Below are 23,813 nucleotides of genomic sequence, written 5' to 3' on the forward strand. Positions count from 1 at the left end.
AGATTTACGAACACTTGGAGAGGTTTGACATGATCAGGAATAGTCAGCATGGATTTGTCAAGGGCAGGTCGTGCCTTACAAGCCTAGTTGAGTTCTTCGATAATGTGACTGAACACATTGACGAAGGAAGTGCCGTGGACGTAGTGTACATGGACTTCAGCAAGGCGTTTGATAAGGTCCCCCATGCAAGACTTCTTGAGAAGGTGAGAGGGCATGGGATCCAAGGGCCTTTGGCCTTGTGGATCCAGAACTGGCTTGCCTGCAGAAGGCAGAGAGTGGTTGTGGATGGGGCTTTTTCTGAATGGAGGTCAGTCACCAGCGGAGTGCCTCAAGGATCTGTTCTGGGACCCTTGTTGTTTGTCATTTTCAGAAATGACCTGGATGAGGAAGTGGAGGGATGGGTAAGTAAGTTCGCTGATGACACTAAGGTCGGTGGTGTTGTGGATGGTCTGGAAGGATGGGAAAAGTTGCAGCAGGACATAGATAGGATGCAGGACTGGGCGGAGAAGTGGCAGATGGACTTCAACGCGGATAAATGTGTAGTCGTCCATTTTGGCAGAACCAACGGGATGAACGAGTACACTATCAAGGGCAGAAGTCTGAGTAGTGTTGAAGAGCAGAAGGATCTAGGGGTCCGGGTCCACAGGACTCTTAAATCGGCCTCGCAGGTGGAGGAGGTGGTCAAGAAGGCGTATGGTGTACTGGCCTTCATTAATCGAGGGATTGAGTTTAGGAGTCGGGAGGTAATGCTGCAACTTTATAAGACCCTTGTCAGGCCTCATTTAGAGTATTGTGCGCAGTTCTGGTCGCCTCACTATAGGAAAGATGTAGAAGCTATTGAGAGGGTACAGAGGAGATTTACAAGGATGTTGCCTGGACTGGGAGGCATGCCTTATGAAGTTAGGTTGAGGGAGCTGGGACTCTTTTCCCTGGAGAGACGAAGGTTGAGAGGCGACCTGATAGAAGTTTACAAAATGTTGAGAGGAATAGATAGGGTGGACTCTCAGAGGCTATTTCCCCGGGTTGAAATGGCTGCTACGAGAGGACACAGATTTAAGGTGCAAGGAGGGAAGTTCAGAAGTGATGTTAGGGGTAAGTTTTTCACTCAGAGGGTGGTGAGTGAATGGAATCGGCTGCCGTCAGTGGTGGTGGAGGCGAACTCGCTGGGGTCTTTTAAAAGACTTCTGGATGAGTATATGGGGTTTAATGAGATTGAGGGTTATAGATAGGTCTGTAGGTTGGTAGGTGTTGATGTGATCGGCGCAACTCGTGGGCCGAAGGGCCTGTTTGTGCTGTAGTGTTCTATGTTCTATGTTAGCTCATATTCCCTTGCCCCAGAATTTTATGTGAACTTTTAATGTCATACCAAGCTACTAGGAGCTGTGCTGAGAGATGGCAATCAATCCAGTTCCACATAGTGCCTTTAACTTTGTCCTTCAAATTAGGTTGATATCAAATTTGAGTTCCAGAAGGGGAAAAAAATAGTGGACATACCTCCAAATTCATAAAATTAGGGAAGTGGTAATGTCACTGGATGAGTAATTCAGAGGCTAATGCATTGAGAACATAGGTTCAACTCCCACCATGGCAATTGCTGGGCTTGAAATTCAATTAATACATCTGGAATATAAAGCCAATCTTGATCATGGGGACAATGAAACCACAGATGGACTGTTGTAAAAATCCATCTGGCAAACTAATGTCCCTTTAGTGAAGGAAATCTGCCGTCTTTACCTGGTCTGTCCTACATGATACTCTTACCTACTATCTGAAATAGCCACTCAATTCAAGGGCCAATTAGGGATGGGCAATAATGCAAAAGAAGGTAGTGAGATAAATTACTCCCTCCACCTCCTGCTCAAAATTTCCCTGTTGATCACTTATCATCTCATGTGCCAAATATTGTTCGATAGCGCTCCTAAAAGGCACCTGTGGATATTTTTCTACTTTGAAGGTACTATATGAGTAAAAGTTGTTGTTGTTGCAGATCTTCAACTTGCCATCTCCTGCACCTCACAAATATGAAACCTGCTATTGCAGATCAGATAAGAATCAGGCACTTGTATAATGGTTGTTCAATTTATTACCGCATTACACTTCTGGGAAGCAAACTTCCCTGACTTAACAACTTACTGCAAAGCTCAGTATATAACAACCTTCAAGGAACAATTTTCTACTTGTTTAAATTTAATATACACTGTCTGTAGTACATGTCCAACCATATCAGTTAGACTAGACACAGTAACTTGTTCAGTGACTGTCTCCTGTACAGCTTTGGATAGCAATCTTGATCTTTCAAAGTTGTGCTTCTACAAGCACAGAAACGCCTTGCAATCAAGTATGGGCCTCGCAACAGAGTGATATAAAAATAGACACCAACAAAAACAGAAGTTATATCAGTTTCTCCAGTTCTAGCCTTAATAACCGTGAAGAAGCAGATTGCTGTCTTTGCACGCATTGCTTCCTGTTCATCCACACCTTCTGTTCCTATTTACACTTTTGTTAAAAAATACTTGTTTTTATGCAAGTTTAGTACATTTTCAAATGATGGTATTCAGTTCTGGGAACAGACTGCCTTCTGGTCTCACTATTAAATAATCCCAGATTGAGCATGGCTGTGTTCGAATGATGAGTTAAGCTCCCTCAATATTCTGTGGCTATAAAAAAAAACACAATGCAAGCTTAGGGTGGGTGTATTTTTCTTACTTTTTCACACTGGTCATCCAATAGCATCTTTGAATCAAATGTCAAATGTATGTTGAATTAGGAATCATTTTATGTAGTTGTGTACTGTTACTCACTGGGAACCTGGAGACAGAGGTGACTTTGATTCATACTCTGGGTCAGTTCTTGGAGGGAAAGGGCAAAAATGTTACCCCACTCAACCCTGCCTTGCTTCTTCACATAATCAAAATCAGGGCACAATTCAGTTTACGCAGGCACTGCAGTCAATGTGTAAACTAAGGCTCAATGTGATGCCAGACTGAAATCAAGGCCTGTTGGAAGAGGCTACAGAACAAGTTCAAACCTTAACATGGTACGTGTGCAACACAAGTGTTGCGCAGTGTGATGCAGAAACTACTTTGTGCAAAGATACAAGTTAGGAATCAATTTTCACTTTCAGACCTTGCCAGAAATGGGCACCAGTAGATTGGATACCATCTTACCCAATTTCCTCTGCCATTCACCAATGGAGGAAAATGTCAATGGTTGGACAACAGGCAGTCAAATATATGTTCTAGCAATCCCATTTTCAAACAGACCACCTCTTTAAAAAAATAAATCAATGTTGTATGGACATTCAATCTTTGGAAGAGCAAGGAAAGTTGCAAGTAGTGGCACCAACCATTCAAACAACTTATGAAACATGTTACAAGCCTCCTGTTACACCTCTGGCCTGATATCTTTCTTTGGAAAATGTTTTACGTGGCCTAAGGCACGAAGCCCTTCCATTTGATTTCTGACAATACAAACAAGTTGCAAGATCAACGTGTTTGTATAATTGGACCACAGTGTTCAGATATATTTCAGCCCCCATACAATGGGAGACAGGTCTTCCCTTATTTGTAAATAATAGATAAAGAATCCCTTACTACTTGTTGTTAAAAGATACAACCTGAGGAGAAATGATGCAGAGTTTGTTGAAACATAGGAGTGTATTTGCTTTGCCTTGCCTTGTGGGAAACTGAGCCACCAAAGTGCCTCACTGGTGGGAGCTTGTAACTGCATTGAGATAGGTTCATGTGAGAAGTTCCTAACATAAATATGGATGTTCAAAATTAACTTACAAGAGTCTAAGATAAAGTGTACGCAGATGTCATATATTGAATACCAATCAATCCATTGCAGAATCAGCTTATAGCTGATGCGTGTGATGTATTTTCCATATGCAATACAAACATGCACGTACATGATCTAAGAATGTATTCTTCATGTTTCCCAGTTTACTTCCCTGGCCTTGAAGTCACTAATTGTGCACAGGACAGTTCTATATGAGCATCTGTAATCTTCCATTCTTCACAGGTGAGCCAACACTGGGATGGTTGGCAGCTTACAGAGCCATGAAGGACATTGCAGATTACCCCAATCCTCAACTCACCGGCTATGCATTCACGTGGCTACTAAAGGTAACAGGAGATAAGCATTTCCATATGAAATGTGTAAATCTATGCCCCTGGATTAGGGAAAATGTTACTCCATCCCTGTTTCAACTGGTTCAGTTTGAAGATGCTGGGGCTGTGGGTTGCAGCCCTATTCCAGCGACATGAGAACCTAGAAGCTTACACTCCAGTGCAATACTGAGGGAGCACTGCAGTGTCAAACATCCCATCTTTTAGCTCAGACATTAAACTGTGGACCCTCCGAGTGAGTCTAGATGGTCAGTGTTATTCCCCAATTGATATTCAGAAATGTGTACTTATCAGCAGGAAATGCTGGGCAATAATCAGGAATGGAGCTCTGGTGAATGTCACTTACATCAAAGAAACCATTGAAATCCTTCCTGCTGTTCCATTACTAACTTGTACCTGGCTCAGCACCACAGTGGATAGAGCCATTTTAGAATCTTCAAAACCTACAGCACAGGAGGCGGCATTTTGGCCCATACTGCAATTCATTGGCACTCTGAAGGAGTGTCCCACTCCCTTACTCTTTGTCATTTAAAGTTTTAAAGTTTTTTTTAATTCATTAGTCACAAGTAGGTTTACATTAACAATGCAATGAAGTTACTGTGAAAATCCCCTAGTCGCTACACTCCGGCGCCTGGTAGGATACACCAAGGGAGAATTTAGCATGGCCAAGTGCACATAACCAGCACACCTTTCGGACTGTGGGGAGGAAACCGGACCACCCAAAGGAAACTCACACAGACACAGGGAGAACACGCAGATTCAGCTTAGACAGTGATCCAAGCCAGGAATCGAACCTGGATCCCTGGCACTGCGAGGCAGCAGTCCTAACCACTGTGCCATCATGATGCCCCATCTGCACTGCAAATTCAACAACAGCTAAAAAAAATTCTGTATTTATGTAGCACCTATAAATGTAATGAAACGTCCCAAAGCATTTTACAGAGCCAACATAAAATAAAGTATGATGCAGAACCACATACAAAAACATTAAGATCTTGGTAAAAGAGATAGGTTGTAAGGAATGTCTTAAAGGAGTAAAGTCGGGTAGACAGGCAGAGTGGTGTGAGGAGGGTATTCCAAAGCTTGGGGTTTAGGTAATTCAAAACACAGTCATCAACAATGAGGCAATCAAAATTGGGATGCTTAAGAGGCCAGAATGGGATTTGCACAGATACCTCAGAGAAATGTGGGGCTAGAGGAGAATACAGGAAGGCCATGGAGAAATTTGAGAATTTTAAAATGGAGTCACTGCTTGACCAGGAGCCAGTGTGGGTAAGCGAGCGCAGGGATGATGGATGAATGGCATTTTGAAGGAGTGAGGACATAAGGAGCAGAGCTTTGGATAACCTCAAGCTTACTGAGGATAGATCATGAAAGAGCAGCCAGGAGCACATTGGAATAGTCATATCTAGAAATAACAAAGACATGAATTAGAGTTTCAAGGCAAGGATGAAGTCAGTCAATGTTAAGAAGGTAGAATTAGTGATGACATGGTTATGTGGTTGATATAGTTCTGTCAGCTATGATACCAACGTTGCCAACAATCTGATTTAGCCTCAGTTGGTTGCCAGGGAGAGGGATGGAGTCAGTAGCTAGGAAATACAGTTTTTGGCACAGCCAAAGACAATGGCTTCAGTCCTCCCAATATTTCATTGGAAGAAACCTCTGCTCATCCAGTAATGGATGCTGAGAAGCAAGCTAACAATTTAGTGATAACAGAGGTGAGGTAAAGCTGGGTGTCATCAGTGTGGAAATGTGCATGTTTTCAGATAATGTCTTTGAGATACAGCACATAGATAGAAAATGGGAGAAGGCCAAGCATCAAACTTTGGGTGACACCAGAAGTGTGTTACTTCTTGTCACCAAAAGCCAACAAGTAAGTCACACCAACTGAGAACAGTCATTCTGTGTTATATTTATATCTTGTATTAAAGTTGTGGCGAATAGCTTATGCGTGAATAAAGCTTAGGTGGTTACATGTTCCAGTGAACCAACAGCTTTCTGTCTCCATTGAGGCTAAGCTATTGCAGGTTCATTTCCAAACCACTCTTGTTGGATTGGCATCCATGTCATGGGAAAAGGTTGTCATTTTTTTTCCCCTAAAGGCATAACTTTATTTTGTGCAGTGGGGGAATTCTTGATAAACACACCGATGCTTTCTTTCACAACAATAGAGAAAACTGTTAGCCTAGAATTGCTTCACCCATTTAGTGCACCTCAACTGAAGGTTTATCATACTCTTGAGAATATCTACAAAGCTACCAGCCTGTTGTTCAAGGCAGCCCTGAGCCTGTGTGAGGTTTGAGAGGTAAAACACATGGGTGATGCAGCCTTCCTTCAAGGAATGTGTTTGCAGTTCAAAGGAGAAATGTCTCTCTAAGCCAGAGGATACCTTTTTTTCCATTGCGCTGTCGTGGCATAAACAGACCTCATATCATAGAAACCCTACAGTGTAGAAGGAGGCCATTCAGCCCATTGAATCTGCACCGACAACAATCTCACACAGGCCCTATCCCTGTCACCCCACATATTTACCTGGTTAACCCGCCTAACCTATGTATTCTGGGAAACCAAGGTGCAATTTAGCATGGACAATCAGCCTAACCCACACATCTTTGGAGTGTGGGAGGAAACCAGAGCACCCGGAAGAAACCCACACAGACACAGGGAGAAAGTGCAAACTCCACACAGGCAGTGACTCAAGCCGGGAATTGAACCCGGATCCCTGGCTTTGTGAGGCTATAATGTGCCACCTTTGTACCAGCAGAGAATGATGTGTGGTGAATTTCTGTAAGGACTCTCCAGCTCACCCACTGTTACCACAGTCTTTTCAGGATTTCGGTGGCATTTATGCTGAAATGTTAGTTGGTTGAGAGACCAACTGCCCCCTCTCAGAGATTCACTAATTATGCAACGAGGTTATGTTGCAGCTGTATTAGGTGCTGGTGAGGCCACACCTGGAGTAGTGTGTACAGTTTTGGTCTCCTTACTTGCGAAAGGATATACTGGCACTGGAGGGAGTGCAGTAGATAGATACATTTCTGAAGAGTCAAAGAATTAAGGGTTATAGTGAGTGGGCAGGTAAGTGGAGCTGAGTCCATGAAAAGATCAGCCATGATCTTATTGAATGATAGAGCAGACTTGAGGGGCCAGATGGGCTACTCCTGCTCTTAGTTCCTATGCCAAAGATTTCTCAGTCAGGCTCTTTACTTTCATGCAGTTAGCCCAGTATGTGTATAGCAGACATTTGATTGTACTTTGTACACAAAGTACATAACGTTTTTGCTTCCAGCCGTATATAAGGATTGATACTCCAGTCTGCTCCCACCTGAACAGCTAGACTCAGAGAGACAGTTTATTTTTCCAACCTTGGGCTATTTACTTGGCTTGGAAGCACCACTGAAACAAACTTTTCCCTCGCCTAGGAGAAGAGGAAGGAAAGCATGGCAGAGTTGTAGGTGCCTGAGGTTTGGGCCTCAGAGGTCAGCACCTTTTGACTGCTCATGAAGATTAGGGAATCCTCGAAGTAGGGAGGCAAGAAATTCAAACAATGGAAAAAGCTCAACTCAGATAGCCCTCCAAAGATAGGGGAGGCCTATACGGTCCGACAGCAGTTGGGGCTGCACCCTAGCACACAGTTTTTATGGAGAATTTTATCTCCTGAACCTGAGCTTCTGGCAAACAATCATTTGTAATTTGGGAATATCCATTTCCACTGCTTTAAGATTAATTAAAATGAGCTTAATCCTATTGTGTAGACCCAGCTACACTCTGTTAGTATTCAATTGTTTTGTTCTGCAAGTCTGTTTACTATATCTGTCCTTGACTAGTTAACCTGGATTATGAGAAAAGTAAACGAAGCTTAGATAAAGCTGGAAGCATCAAGGAGTAGACATCTTGAAGCATGGTAAATACATACAAACCGGTTTTATCATCTCTCTATGGATCTGAGATATAAAATATACAAGCTCTTCCCCTCCTCTTCTGCCCACCCCACCCAAGAAAAGAGTTAGGCCTAAAATTTCACTTGTAAATAAACATACAACAAAAGGTTAGCCTTGATGATGTGGCCATGCAGAATCCTATTTTGCACCTCTCAAAGTAAAAGAAGATGTAGCCAGTATTCCAACTCATTCTCTTAGCAGACAAATACAGGAGAATTAAATCACTTGTTGTTGGTAAGTTAAGCTACCTCAGGTACAACACAAAATAAAGATGGAGGGCGGGATTTTCCAGTCACACTCACCCCAAAACTGGAAAATTCCACCCAAGATCAACAGACTTTTGTGTGCGCCTCTCCTCGCCCGCTACAGTTCCCATGGCGGGAGGGACAGGAAAATTCCCCCCAATAATTTCAGTCCATAACTTATTCAGCTTACTTATGGAATCTTTGACAAGCAGATTTAGTTCATACTTGGGATGTGGGAATTGCAAGCAAAGTTGGCCTATATGCCATTTAGTTCCTTTGAGAAAGAGTTGATATAACTCAGGGAAGTTAAGAGTCAAACAGCTTGGTGTTGGCCTGAGTCATATATAGACCAGACATGTTACAACTGATTTTCGAAAGAACATTTGTGGGATCATAGAGAGTAGGCTACACACCAAAGATCTGCTCCACCATTCAATTAGACGACCACTTAAATGCAACTTGAAAGTTTTGTGGTGCAGCGAGTTGCGTCGCTGTCCTTGAGCTAGAAGCTTCGGGTTTGAGTCCAGAACTTGATGGCTAAGGAAGGTGTGCTCATAAAGCGGCCATAAAAGTTGAGTTTGTCAACAGCATATTCTTCCAAACATGCCAATGGCTTGCACTGAGAGTGAGAGAGACTCCTGGTCAGCTAAGCTTGATATTTTACAGATATTAATATTTTCCAGATGCACCACAGAACGCATTCTTTCTGGTTGTATCACAGCTTGGTATGGCTCCTGCTCTGCCCAAAACCACAAGGAACTCCAAAAGGTCGTGAAAGTAGCCCAATCCATCATGCAAACCAGTCTTCCATCCATTGACTCTGTGTACACTTCTTGCTACCTCGGCAAAGCAGCCAGCATAATTAAGGACCCCACACTTCCACCTTCTACAAAAGTCTGAGGTCACATGCCAACCAACTCAAGAACACTTGCTTTGGATGGACTTGCCTTGCATTAAGTTGATCTTTCTCTACACCCTAGCTATGACACTATATTCTGCACTCTCTTGTTTCCTTCTCTATGAATGGTATGCTTTCTCTGTATAAGCATGCAAGAAACAAAAATTTTCACTGTAAATTACTACATGTGACAATAATAAATCAAATCAAAAGTGGAGTGGCTTCCCCTCGAGCTTTCAGACTATGGCAACAGACTAGCAACCTGCTCCAGGAATTACTAGCTTTGGAAACAGATGAAAGTCTGTCGCTGGAGGAAGAGAATTCAAATTATCTGCAATGTAAGTCTAGTTACTGTCTTGCACTCCATATCCCTTGAAAACCATAACCAACAAAAATCTATCAAAGTTTTGAAAACTCAAGATGTGGCACCTAAGCCTTTTTGGTGAAAGAGTCTCATGTTTTCACTCTCCCCTTTGTGTGAAGTGCACTTCCTAATTGCATTGAACCATACAGTATTCCCAAACAGCCTAGCACTAATTTTAAGATCACACCTTCTTATTCTTAATTTCCCCACCAAACAAAATAGTTCCTCTGTATCTGCACTAGAAAACCCTAGTGACATTTTAAACATCTCAGTCAGTTCACCCCTCAATCTTTTATACACAATAGATTACCTCATTTACAAAACATCTCCTCATAATTTAACCTGAACAAACATAACAACCTGGAGGACTCATGGTCATTTTTCCGATGCCAGATTGTTTTATTTCTGATTTTTTTTTAAAAATTCAGATTCCCAATCTATCATATTTGAATTTGTGATCTGCCGTATTGGTTCAATAAAATAATTATCACATTCTCAAATTGTTTAGGCAACTTAAAAGCTTTAAGGAAAAAGACTTCAATTGTAATAGAGATTCTGTCTAGTTCATGAATGGGGCAGTTTGCACAGTGTATGGGAAACAAGAGATGGAAATAAAAAATGAAGCCAATTTACAATTGATAATAATTGCAATTCTTCTGTGATCATAGTCATAGAGGTTTACAGCATCAAAACAGACCCAATTTGTTCATGACACCCTTTTTCTTAAAACCCCTAAGCTAGTCTCAATTACATGGGCATTTGGCCCATATCGCTCTATACCCATCTTACCCATGTAACATGCTTTTTAAAAGACAAAATTGTACCCACCTCTACTGCTACCTCTGACAGTTTGTTCCAGACACTCACCACCCAGTGTGTGAAAAAACTGCACCTCTGGTCCATTTTGTATCTCTCTCCCTCTCCCCTTAATCTTACGCCCTCTAGTTTTAGACCCCCCTACCTTTGGGAGAAGATATTGACTATTTAACTGTTATATGCCCCTCACTATTTTATAGACCTCTATAAGATCGCCCCTCAGTATGCTACACTCCAGAGAAAACAATCCCATTCTATCCAGCCTCTCCTTGTAACTCAAACCATCAAATCCCAGTAGCATCCTAGTAAATCTTTTCTGCAGTCTTTTTAATTTAATAATATCCTTTCTATAATTGGGAGACCGGACTGTACACAAGTGTGGCCTTACCAATGTCTTGTACAACTTCAACAAGACATCCCAACTCCTGTATTCAATGTTCTGACTGATGAAACCAAGCATGCTGAATGCCTTCTTCACCACTCTGTCTACCTGTGACTCCACTTTCTATGAACCTGTACCTCTAGATCTCTTTGTTCCATAACTCTCAACTCTCCCTAACGTCCCACCATTAACTGAGTAAGTCCTGCCCTGGTTCAATCTACCAGAATGCATCACCTCACATTTGTCTAAATTTAACTCCATCTGCCATTCGTCAGCCCACTGACCCAATTGATCAAGATCCCATTGCAATCCATGATAACCTTCTTCACTGTCCACTATGCCACCAGCCTTGGTGTCATCTGCAAGTTTACTAACCATGTCCCCTATATTATCATCCAAATCATTGATATAAGTGACAAATAACAGTGGACCCAGCACCGATCCCTGAGGCACACGCTGGTCACAGGCTCCCAGTCTGAAAAACAGCCCTCTACAGCCACCCTCTGGCTTCTGTCATCAAGCCAATTTTGCATCCATTTAGATACCTCACCCTGGATCCTGTGAGATTTAACCTTATGCAACAACCTACCATGTGGTACCTTGTCAAAGGCCTTGCTAAAGTCCGTGTAGACAACTTTAACTGCACTGTCCTCATTTACTTTCTTGGTTACCCCTTCAAAAAACTCAATCAAATCTGCGAGCCATGATTTTCCACTCAAAGCCGTGCTGACTGTCCCTAATCAGCCCTTCCATGTCTAAATGCTTGTAGATCCTGTCTCTCAAAACACCTTCCAACAAGTTACTCACCACAGATGTGAGGCTCACCAGCCCGTAATTCCCAGGCTTTTCCCTACAGAATTTCTTAAACAAAGACACAACATTTGCCACCCTCCAACCTTCAGGCACCTTACCTGTGACTATCAATGATTCAAATATCTCTGCTAGGGGACCCGTAATTTCCTCCCTAGCCTTCCACAATGATCTGGGATACACTCATCAGGTCCCAGGGATTTATCTATTTTGACACGCTTTAAGACTTCCAGCGCCTCCTTCTCCATTATATGTACACTATTCAAGACATCATTATTTATTTCCTTAAGTTCCCTAACATCCACGCTTTTCTCAACAGTAAATACTAATGAGAAATATTAATTTAGGATCTCACCCATCTCTTGTGGATCTGCACACAGATGACCTTGTTGATCCTTAAGAGGTCCTAATCTCTCCCTAGTTACTCTTTTGGCCTTTATGTATTTGTAGACGCTTATTATTGAAGCTCATTATTTATTAAGCTCAGTATGAACATTATTTTTTCTTAAGCTACAGGAAACTTAAAGTGCTATTCAACCATTGCTCACAGCCTGGATCAATCATTTTGGCTTCATTCTCTAATCGTTCCCTACTTTAAAGAAATGATTGTTCTTCTGCTGATTCTCTTCCCAGCTTAGCATTCGTTATCCCTGACAGACATGTCTCTAATAGTCCATCTTCAGATAAGATGCCATCCTAGCTGTGTTTTTTTAATTAGTCCCCCTCTGCAGACACCTTTCTATGCCAAATGACATCAAACCTCACCCGTATCCTCTTCTTCGCCCTGACATTAATAACTCCAAGCTGATTTGCACTTCTCACAAAAGTATCTTCCTAGACTTTATCCGAGCCAGTAACCAGAAACAAATCATTGAACCTCACAGCACAGAAGGATGCCATATTCAGGCCATCCTGTTAGATCTGTCTCTTTGAAAGAGCTATCCAGTAAGTCCAATTCCTTGCCCCTTAGTCACACTGATTTTTCAAGTTTATAACCAAATCCTTTATGAAAGTGACCATTGGCTCTGTTTTCCCCACCCTTTCAGCCCGAGCTTCCCAGATCATAACAATGTGCTGTGTAAAAACATTGCCAACCTCCTCACATTCTTGTGCAAGTTACAAAATATTGTCTGATTATTGACTCGTCTGATAATGAAAACAATTTCTCCCCTAACTGTTCTTGTAAATACCCTCAAATTTTTGAGCATCTCTATCAAATCTCCCCGGAATTTTCGCTGATCTAAGGAGAACAATCCCAACTTCTCTAGATTCTCCACACAAATGATGTCCCTCAACTCTTGATACCATTCTAGTAAATCTCCTCACCACCCGGTTCAACATCATGATCATTTTCCTATAGTGTGGTGCCTAGAATTGAACAGAAGACAGCAAGTATGCTCCTACCAAGGGTGCTTAAAGATTTATAATTTGCTATTGGAACTGTATGTCCATGTTTCCACTTGAAGAGAGTTCAAATGATCATAGTTAAAAGATACTCCACACTGGTGACTAGTGGAGTGCTGCAGGGATCGGTGCTGGGATCTCAACTGTTTACCATTTACATAGATGATCTGGAGGAGGGGGCTGAGTGTAGGGTAACGAAATTTGCTGATGACACAAAGATGAATGGAAAAGCAAATTGCGTGGAGAGTGTGGAAAGTCTGCAGAGAGATTTGGATAGGCTGAGTGAGTGGGCGAGGACCTGGCAGATGGAGTATAATGTTAGCAAGTGTGAGATTATCCACTTTGGCAGAAATAATAGTAGGAGGGATTATTATTTCAAAGGCGAAAAGCTGCAGCATGCTACGGTACAGAGGGACCTGGGAGTCCTTGTGCACGAATCGCAAAAACCCAGTCTGCAGGTGCAGCAGGTGATCAAGAAGGTGAATGGTATGCTGGCCTTTATAGCGAGGGGGATAGAATATAAAAGCAGGGAGGTCTTGCTGCAACTGTACAGGGTACTGGTGAGGCCGCAGCTGGAGTACTGTGTGCAGTTTTGGTCGCCGCACTTGCGGAAAGATACATTGGCCTTGGAGGGAGTGCAGAGAAGGTTCACTAGGTTGATACCGGAGATGAGGGGGTTAGCCTAAGAAGAGAGATTGAATAGACTGGGTCTGTACTCATTGGAGTTTAGAAGGCTGAGGGGGGATCTTACAGAGACGTATAAGATAATGAAGGGGATGGATAGGATAGAGGTAGAGAGATTCTTCCCGCTTAGAAAGGATAGCAGGACTAGAGGGTACAGCCCTCTAGAGGGGGGTGCAATTTAGATCGGAGTTGAGGAGGAACTTCTTCACTCAAAGGGTGGTGAATCTCTGGAATTCTCTGCCCGAAGTGGTGGAGGCTACCTCGCTAAATATACTTAAGTCATGGGTAGATAGGTTTCTGATAGACAAGGGAATTAAGGGTTATGGGGAGAAAGCGGGAAATTGGAACTGATCTACTTCAGGTCAGCCACGATCTTATTGAATGGCGGAGCAGGCTCAAAGGGCTAGATGGCCTACTCCTGCTCCTAGTTCTTATGTTTTTATAGTCACTAATAAATTCAATCAAGAATTCAGGAGCAACTTCCTTATCCAAAGAGTAGTTTGAATCGGTTAATTGCAAGGAGCACTTGAACTGAATAGCATGGATATGTTTTAGGGGAAGCTAGAAAAGTCATGAGGAAGGAAGAATCAGAGAATAATAGAATCATAGAAACTCTACACTGGAGAAGGAGGCCATTCGGCCTATCAAATTTTTATCAACCACAATCCCACCCAGGCCTTCCTCCCATAACTCCACATATTTACCCTTCTAACCCCCTGACATGAGGGTCAATTTGGCATGGCCAATCAACCTAACCCACACATCTTTGGATTGTGGGAGAAAACCAGAGCACCTGGAGGAAACATGCACACACGGATAGAATGTGCAAACTCCACACAGACAAAGACAGTGACTCAAGGCTGGAATTGAACCCAGGCCCGTGGCGCCGTGAGGCAGCAGTGCTAACCACTGTGCCACCCTGCTGCCCCAAATTGAAGAAATTGAAGAATATGTTAAGTGTGTTGGGTGAAGAAGGTTAGGAGAAGTCTTATGCGGAGCATAAATGTTAATATAGACTAGGTGGGCTGAACGGCCTGTTTCTGTACTGGTTAGTCCTATATAACTGTAACTCAAGGTTGGATAGTTAGTTTATGTTTCGTTAATTTATCAGTATCACAAGTAGGCTTACATTAACACTGCAAAATTACTGTGAAAATCCCCCTGACGCCATACTCTGGCACCTGCTCGGATACACTCAGGGTGAATTTAGTATGGCTAATGCACCTAACCAGCACATCTTTCAAACTGTGGGAGGAAACCTGAGCACTCGGAGGAAACCCACGCAGACACGGGGAGAGCATGCAAACTCCACATAGACAGTGACTCAGCCAGGAATCAAACCCAGGCCCCTGGTGCTGTGAGGCAGCAATGCTAACCATTGTGCTGCCTGATTGTTGATGTTAGTCAGACAGAGAGGCCTCAAATGGACTCAGTGACCCTTAACCATGAATGGACTAGAATCAGCTCAGAGTCCTGCTCTCAGTCTCCCTCACTGGAATCTGTTTAAGTGCAGACATTAGGTAAAGACAGGATTTGATTCAACTCACCTCCTGACTGGTGGGCTTGCCAGTAATCACTATTTTGGCTCATGTGCACAGATGAGTCAGTGGGGAGATATACGAAAGGCTGAAAACTACTCTAAAAATGTATCACTTTCAGGGACAAGTGAATAAAAATGAAATGAGGAGCGGGAAACTCCTATTTCTAAAATTACACATTCATTCTAGCATCCATATTCCTTATTGGAGGTGACACAGTGGATCTCCTCCTGAAAGTCTCTCTTTCTTAGCAAGGGGAGATGATGGTAGTGATCATGTCACTGGACTTGTAATCCAGAAGCCAGGTAAATGATACGGGGACATGAGTTCAAGTCCCACCACGGTAGCTGGTGAAATTTAAATAAAATCTGGAAAATAATGGTACAGTTAGTAATGGTGATCACTGATGGTCATAAAAACCCATATGGTTCCATTAAGGAAGGAAACCTGATCTCTTTATGTGTGACATTAATGTGGATTGTTGGTCCTCTGAAATGATCTAGCAAACTACTCATTTCAAGGACAATTAAGACTGGGCAACAAATGCTGGCCTTGCCAGCGACACCCATATCTCATCAAAAAATTTTTACAAATACATAATCTGTCAGACTTCATCATTCTTAAGGTAGGATCGAGCAAGGCAGTTTCCTTAGCTCTTCTTACACTGCTTGATGATACCATCTAACTTCCCTTCCAGCTTTACACATTAAAATGCCTGTTGATCCTAACTCATTGCCCAATGCAATGGGGCTTTTCCAAAATCATTCCTTCAGCAACAGTAGTTTTGAATTCGAGATGTCTCTCTATCCTGAACCAGAGACGTTGAGAAATTTTTCTTCTCAAAATAGCACTTCCAATCTCAAATAAACCATAAGCATCACCACCACTAATTGTTCCCTTTGGTGAACTCCACAGCTCATCTTTGCATGTCTCTGTCCAAACCTTCTCTCACTTTCTGTCTCTCACCCTCCTATTCCATGCTGCTCTCACCCCAAACTGTGCCCTGAATTTCTCATTCATTTGGGTGGGATCCCCCCTCTCCCCCCCCCCCCGTATAGCATGTTTTGCAGCGGTGGAGGTCTCCTATCATTGGCCAGTGACGGGATCTTCCAGTCCTACCACTGTCAATGGATTTTCATGTTGTTCACACCGTCTACCACAGTGGGGGGGTTTAACCATCGGTGGGACCGGAGGATCCCACTGGCAGGAATAGCTGGAAAATTTAGGCCTTCATTCCTAAGTCAAATTAGGAAGGCTCATCCCACTTGTAGCTAGCCACTGAAGACCCTTTTGCTGTTGTAATAACACAGGAAGCCCGACTGGAAAGAAACATATTTTATTACAGAACGCAAAGTAAAATCACTACCATAGTCTACACACATTAGTCCCTGCCTGCGACAAGTAGATCAGCAGGCACAGTCCTGGGTCTGCTTTGTAAAAAGCATGAGTTCCAGCTGGGTAAGCCATTACCTGTTACCAGGGGAACTCAACATGCCCCACAGGGAGATCAATTAGTGATTACCCCATGGATCTCTTGGAGGTTATCACAGCTGTCAACTGTATAGATATCTGTAGCATCTGTCTCTTATTCATGTCTGAAGATGTCCAGGTAACCCTTAATCTAAATTACACTCTACAGTAAGTACTGATTGTTTTTGTTGCACATTTTCAGTTGACTGTCAAGAAGTCACCCGATAATTGTTTCTCTTCCTTGATCATTCCTGTTAGCACAAAGATTTTACAATTATTGGTCCACTCTGTGTGGAGTTTGCACCTTCTCCTCATATCTGCATGGGTTTCCTCCGGGTGCTCCAGTTTCCTCTCACAGTCCAAAGATGTGTGGGTTAGATAGATGGGTCATGTTAAAATTGCCCCTTAGTGTGTAGGTTAGAGAGATTAGCAGGTAAATATGTAGAGATATGGAGGTAGGGCCTGGGTGGGATTGTGGTCAGTGCAGACTCGATGGGTCAAGTGGCCTCTTTCTGCGCTGTAGAGTTTCTATGATGCTATGACTCACAAAATTGTCCAGTGCCTCCATTACAGAATGTCAATCTGGACCTTACAGTCCAATGCTGGTCCACTTTGGTAGGAAGAATGGTAGGAAGGACTATTACTTACGGGGCGAAAAACTGCAGCAGGCGACGGTGCAGAGGGACCTCGGGGTCCTTGTGCATGAGTCGCAAAAACCCAGCTTGCAGGTGCAGCAGGTGGTCAGGAAGGCAAATGGGATGCTGGCCTTCATAGCGAGGGGGATTGAATATAAAAGTAGGGAGGTCTTGCTGCAGCTGTATAGGGCATTGGTGAGGCCGCAGCTGGAGTACTGTGTGCAGTTTTGGGCGCCGCACCTGCGCAAAGATATTTTGGCCTTGGAGGGAGTGCAGAGGAGGTTTACTAGGCTGATATCGGAGTTGAGGGGGTTGAGCTATGAGGAGAGGCTGAATAAACTGGGCTTGTACTCGTTAGAGTTTAGAAGAATGAGGGGAGATCTCATTGAGACGTATAAGATGATGAATGGGATGGATAGGATAGAGGTGGAGAGACTCTTCCCGCTCAAAAAAGACAGTAGGACTAGGGGGCACAGCCTCAAGATAAAAGGGGGGTGGTTTAGAACGGAGTTGAGGAGGAACTTCTTCACTCAAAGGGTGGTGAATCTCTGGAATTCTCTGCCCGTTGAAGTGGTGGAGGCTGCCTCGCTAAATATTTTCAAGACGCGGGTTGATGGGTTTTTGATAAGCGAGGGGATTAAGGGTTATGGGGAGAAAGCGGGAAAGTGGAACTGAGCAGCGACAGATCAGCCATGATCTTATTGAATGGCGGGGCAGGCTCGAAGGGCTAGATGGCCTACTCCTGCTCCTATTTCTTATGTTCTTATGTTCTTATGTTCTTATTCTTCATCTCATATCTAGATTTGGCATTTGTCTGTTTGGAAAGAAATGGTGTTGCAATACAATGCCCAAAGCATTTGCAAATGATCAAACTATAAATTCTTTGGCAATAGATACTGAGCAGTAAGAAGAAAAAGATGACTGAAGTGTATAGTCAAAGAGCTGGATGCTGAGAGGGCTCCTAAATGTGGGTAGGAAAGTAACAGAATGCAGAGATTTGGGGCTAAGATTTAAATGTAATGGGTGGTGCACTGGAATTGGAAGACTAAAGAAAATGGACTAGAATCGATGGATAAATGAAATCATTAAGTTAGGCAGTAGAAGTATCTGCAGGAGAAATAGTTAGTTTCCATTTACAATGAAAAGGGCCTGAAACATGATTTTACTTCTGAGGAAAGAATCTTTTGCATGAGGGCCACCCTCAAAGTTATCCAAACAAGGACAATTGATAGAACAGGCAATTAGTCCACATTTAGGAAGAGAATGGTAAGCTGTTGTTTTAACCCAGTTTTCAGTCCTAGAAGGTACAGGTCGTCTGAGGAAGCGTTTCATTTCCACTGCCAACATTCAGCATTTTGATGAACACAAAATCTAATCAAACAAAAACAAAGAACCATATGGGACATTATAGCTCCTGTGCCTCAAAGGAAGAAATGATGAAAAACAGAAATATAATGGGCAGCTTATATGAGTTCAGGATGTTCCAAGCTGCTTCCAATGGCTGGTCAGCTATTAATTACAGGGCACAATTTAACGTGATTGGCAAAAAAGCAAAAGGCAACGTGAACAAAATGTTTCTTTTTCTGCAACAACTGAGGGTTTGAAATGTGCTACCTAAGAGGGTGACAGATATAAATCCAATAATAGCCATCAAAAGGGAGTTGGATAAATAAGTGAAAGAAAAAGAAAAGCTATTGATATGTGGCAAGAACAGGGGATTGAGACAAGTTTGATTGCTCTTTGGAAGAACCAGCAAATTGTAGACGCCAAATGGACTTTCACTGAAATCTACAATGCTGTGATTCCATGATATCATGGACTGGATCTTTATCGAGGAGGCAAGAATGTTCAGTTTGGAAACTTTCTAATGGAGCAGATCTGTCTCCTTCAGAAATGTTCTGCCTGCTATATTTTTGTACCTGGGGCACAGAGGTGGGATGGTGCCAGGTCTGCCACCTCTGGAGTTAAGCCTTTGGCAGCAATAGAGAAAAGCGGATGGCAAAGCCAGCAGGCTAGAATGCCGGTCCCCATTTACTGGGACATGGCCCCAGGTGCAATGATGAATACCAGGCCCTCAATCCTTCACCCCCATTCTTCCCACATATCTCCCATGTCTTCTCCATGCCCCCTCACATCCCTATGACCCCCCTCCTTTCTCCCCAATGTATCTCCCATAGCCACTTATCCAGTCTCCCTGAGGCTCATAGAAATCTAATAGCAATGGGAAGAATTTGAAATGATCAAATAATCTTTTCAGAACACCTTAACATTGCCAGTCAAACAATCTAAAAACACCTTTGACAACAAACCCTATTGAAACTGCACAAACAAGTAGCCCTGTTTCTCAAAGCTAGTAGGTCAATCAAAAGAGTCAATTTGAAGGTTGCTGTTTTTCCCTACTTGAGACTGAGAGTCCCTAAAGTTTGTGACTCCACAGAGATGGCACCAACCACGTCTACTTAGAGGGGGCCAAAGTGCATTAAAACTATTGGGGGGGGGGGGGGGGGGCGGTGTTGTTCAAACTTTCCATACCTGCAATGGAGTTGGAAATGAGAATGGGTGGGAGGAGACTAAGAATCCCAGTATCAGGACTCAGCCAATTTGTTCAGACTCAGTGAGAATCCAGGCCTATGGTTCAAAGCACTTTATAGCCAACGAATCACTTGTGAAGCATAGTTTTCTTGTAATGTAGGAAACACAGCAGCTAATTTACAATCAAGAATTCTGTTTCTGCTGAGGGATAAATATTGGCCAGGATACTGGGAAGAATCTTCCTGCTTTTCTTTGAATAGGATATTCCATGTCTCTCCAAAGATGTGTGGGTTAGGTTGATTGGCCATGCTAATTGCCCTTCAATGTCAGGGGGTTAGTAGGGTAAATAAGTAAGGTCATGGGGATAGGGCCTGATGGGATTGCAGTTGGTGTAGATTCAATGGGCTGAATGGCCTCCTTCTGCACTGTAGCGATTCTATCATTCTATGTTCAGCTGAGCTATCAGCTGGTATCTTGGTGGAAAGGCGACACCTTCAGTAGCATAGCACTCTGTCAGGAATGCACGGAGTGTCAGCCCTGTTGTTTCTGCTCAGATCGCTGGAGTGGAACCTGAAGCCAAGGTTCTGATAAAACGGGGTGGATATTAAAAGGAGGTTTCCCTGTGTGGGAGAGACTAGAACCAGGGGACACAATTTAAAAATAAGGTGTCTTTTAATTAAGTTGATGATGAGATTGATTCCTTTCCTCTCAGAGACAGACATTGGTTTGTGGAATTCTCTTCCCCAGAGAGCAGTAGAGGCTGGGTCATTGAATACATTCAAGGTTGAGTTAGAAAGATCTTTGATTGACAAAGGGGGGTCAAGCAGGAAAGTGGAATTGAGGCTACAATCAGATCAGCATGATCCTATTGAATGGTGGAGCAGGCTTGCAGGCGGGGTTGGGGGGGGGGGGGGGGGGGGGGGGGTGGTGATGTCGCTGAACTGCCTACTCCTGCTCCTAAGTTGCATGTTTGTATGTAACTCACAATCTTAATACTCAGAGCCAACAGCGTTACCACTGAGCCATGCCTTATCCAGTTGTAGGGTCCATTCAATCCTTAGAATAGGCGTAGGCAGAACTTGGTACAATTTTTTAAATGATTTTCTTTATTGAATAAAACTGAAAATTAATACTACAGAAATGAAAAAGAAAGAGAAAGGTTAACTTGGAGAAATTGGTTCCTTCACTGTCAGCCCCCTGTGCTAATTTTGAATACTCACTGAACTCAAAAAATGACTGGACAATGAACTCAAAAGCACACAGTGAGATGCACGATATACATTTTTCATAATCTGTATTATTGAAATTGCTGGTACAAACTGTGCCTCTAACTTTCTTAAACAACTGGCAGCTGTGTAGCCATGAAAGCTTCTGTTTTGTCTTATGAGAAAGCCTGTTTACCTTGCAGGATTACGTTCAAAGAATGCAGTCAACTTTCCAAGCTCATCCCAGCATTCCCAGCTGAGTTTTACAATGTGGCTAAGTTAGCTTTGAAATTTAGCATAGTTAGTTACATAGACAGGACTATCTTAAAATGAAGTCTTTTAACTGAAGTGAACCATACAAAGGATCCCACACAGGTAAGTAGCTGAAGTAAAAGGGGTTGAAGGCAAATGCCAAGAGGGTTGCTAAATGTAATTGAAAATATTTATTTGAGTGGGATACAAATAACAACATGGATTGAATGGACTGAATCTCCAATGTCCATACTGTAACTTTTCTTATTTCAGTGCATGTATGTTACTGTGAGGTTGGGGTCATTAAAGATGCCTTAACTAACCAGGGTCATTTCCAATTGGGTTTGCCCAGATAGTTATTAGGAGCAGGATTTAAGAACATAAGAACATAAGAAATAGGAGCAGGAGTAGGCCATCTGGCCCTTTGAGCCTGCCCCGCCATTCAATAAGATCATGGCTGATCTGTCGTGGCTCAGTTCCACTTTCCCGCCCTCTCCCCATAACCCTTAATCCCCTCTCTTATCAAAAACAGTTGTCCTGGTCCATTAGGGTCAGCTTGCCTCCACCAAACTTGGAAGCCAAGACTTAATTTCACAAGTTTCAGACGATTAGTTTCCTAAAATCATGGCTTCTGCCCCATTGAGTCAGGATATCCCACCTCCAAGAGCTGGTAACCAATCAGAAGGCTCTTAAGTCCCTGCAACGGTGATGACTGGTGGGACTAACTCTTATACTGCGGCTGAGATCCTGTAATTCAATACAAAGCTATCATCCTTCTGGTCTCTACAGCTCCATGTTACTCAATAGGAGAATTATTAAGAAGTCCTAACTGATTTATATTTAGGAGATGTTGTCAGTGAAGTGCTAAGAAAACTTCACTGTAGTGAATCAGGGAGAGGACTCTGTGCATTGCAACAGGGGTAAATACAATAATCTTTAAAATCTACATTCTTGAACATTTGAGCAGCCCCTCCTGCACTGTAAGACCACTGGATGTATCAGATAGCATGGCCCTTTGTCAGGTCTCAAGTATGGGTGACTCTAGAGGATAAGACAGATTTGGGCCATTAGGCCTAGCCGCTAATATTCAGTCGACAATAAGCGCCTCAGGTCAGTGTCAGAACAACAGCCTGAACATTATGATTACCTTGCTGTGTCTCCGTGAAAGATGGTGGCCTACATCTTACAAGCTGAAGTGATTCTAACCCTCATTCTGTGTTCACTGCCCAGCTGATTAGTGTGTAACAACATTTAAGATGGCTGCAGAGAAAATGCATAAGTCTCTTGCAAAGGGCAAGCTGTCAAACAGCAAATTTCTTTTGCATTTCTGCCAATTAAACGGCTAACCACAATTAAACCACACACTGACACATCCGCCATATTTTCTGAGGTAATGACAAATCAGAAGAGTGACTGGGATGGGAGATTACTTTTTAAATACAGAACCACAACCACAAACTCTATTCATAGATGTCCTAATATCTCTCGTGCAATGTACCAAGTTGCAGCATTATATTTGAAATCTAGGATCTAAGTGTCAGGCTTGGCATAGGATTTAGGAAGCTAAATCTGGAGTTGCAAGCTGCTCTTGTGTGACGAACAAGTTCCTCAACAACATTGTGGAAACAGACGCCATGAATTAGCCACACATCTCACTTCCTCTATTATTTATCCATGACTAGAAGTGCTTAACAGGTGCCTATTTTCAGGTTCTGGCTTGCCAAATGCATCAAGTATGTTGCTGGGCAGAGAACAACTCGGCAAAACATTTAGCCAGTGAAACTTGAACCCCAGGCAGGGAAACACGTTGCAAATTTGGTTAACTGTGAACCGTTAAGAACAGTTGCGCAGAGAGAAAGAGTAACTTCCTTTTTTTTTGCATTTGTTTAATTCTACTTTAGATTTGTACCATCTCGTGTTAACTTTTCATTTAGTCTCCTTGAACAGCACCACTTTTGAAACAAGCTACCCACATCCTGTTGACAGGCAGTCTTACAGAAAAGTGAGCAATTTGGACGACTTTTAACTCACTTTATGGTACGTCGTTTGTGAAAGAATGAAAGCTGATTTCCCTTACCCACTCCATATTTCTCCCTGACTGTCCTGCTCCAAGAAGGCATGGTTCAATTAACACTGCAGGTCGTTCCTCGCGACGCAGCTAACGACCAGCAAAACTGAGGTCTTGCAAAGCTGCGCCTGAAGTGCTTTCGCTTTAGTGTATCCGGAAACTTCTGTATGGGCCAGTGCTGACGTTGCAACCACAAAGGCGGCAAGGTGCAAGCAATGGTGCTGGGGGAATGATTTAAATTGGGCTTGATCAAAATATTTCATAAGAACAAAGGTGGAAGAAATAAAGGTAGTCCCCACTCCAAGCCATTATACATTACAGTCTCCTGACTTGCATTGATATATTTTAACAAAGTAGTGTCCCAGAACAATTTTCTATGTCAAGATTGGCACACATGCAAAGTGGAAGTAAGTTGTTCCTTCTACTGTTCTGCCCT

At 42.9% G+C, this 23,813-nt stretch overlaps 1 protein-coding gene across 1 annotated transcript in view; it reads right to left on the reverse strand.

The window, feature by feature from the left end:
- LOC145351949 (dedicator of cytokinesis protein 2-like) overlaps positions 1–23,487 on the reverse strand; it is a 595,946-nt gene extending 572,459 nt beyond the window's left edge. Inside the window, exon 1 of the mRNA XM_080201765.1 lies at positions 23,387–23,487. Coding sequence (XP_080057891.1) covers positions 23,387–23,429 — 43 coding nt within the window. The 5' untranslated portion in view covers positions 23,430–23,487. The remainder of the gene's footprint in view (positions 1–23,386) is intronic.
- Between the last annotated feature and the right edge of the window lie 326 nt (positions 23,488–23,813).

Source organism: Carcharhinus amblyrhynchos, chromosome 13 (genome assembly GCF_965287045.1).
Source record: "Carcharhinus amblyrhynchos chromosome 13, sCarAmb.v2.hapA, whole genome shotgun sequence".
In the NCBI taxonomy this organism is placed as follows: Eukaryota; Metazoa; Chordata; class Chondrichthyes; order Carcharhiniformes; family Carcharhinidae; genus Carcharhinus; species Carcharhinus amblyrhynchos.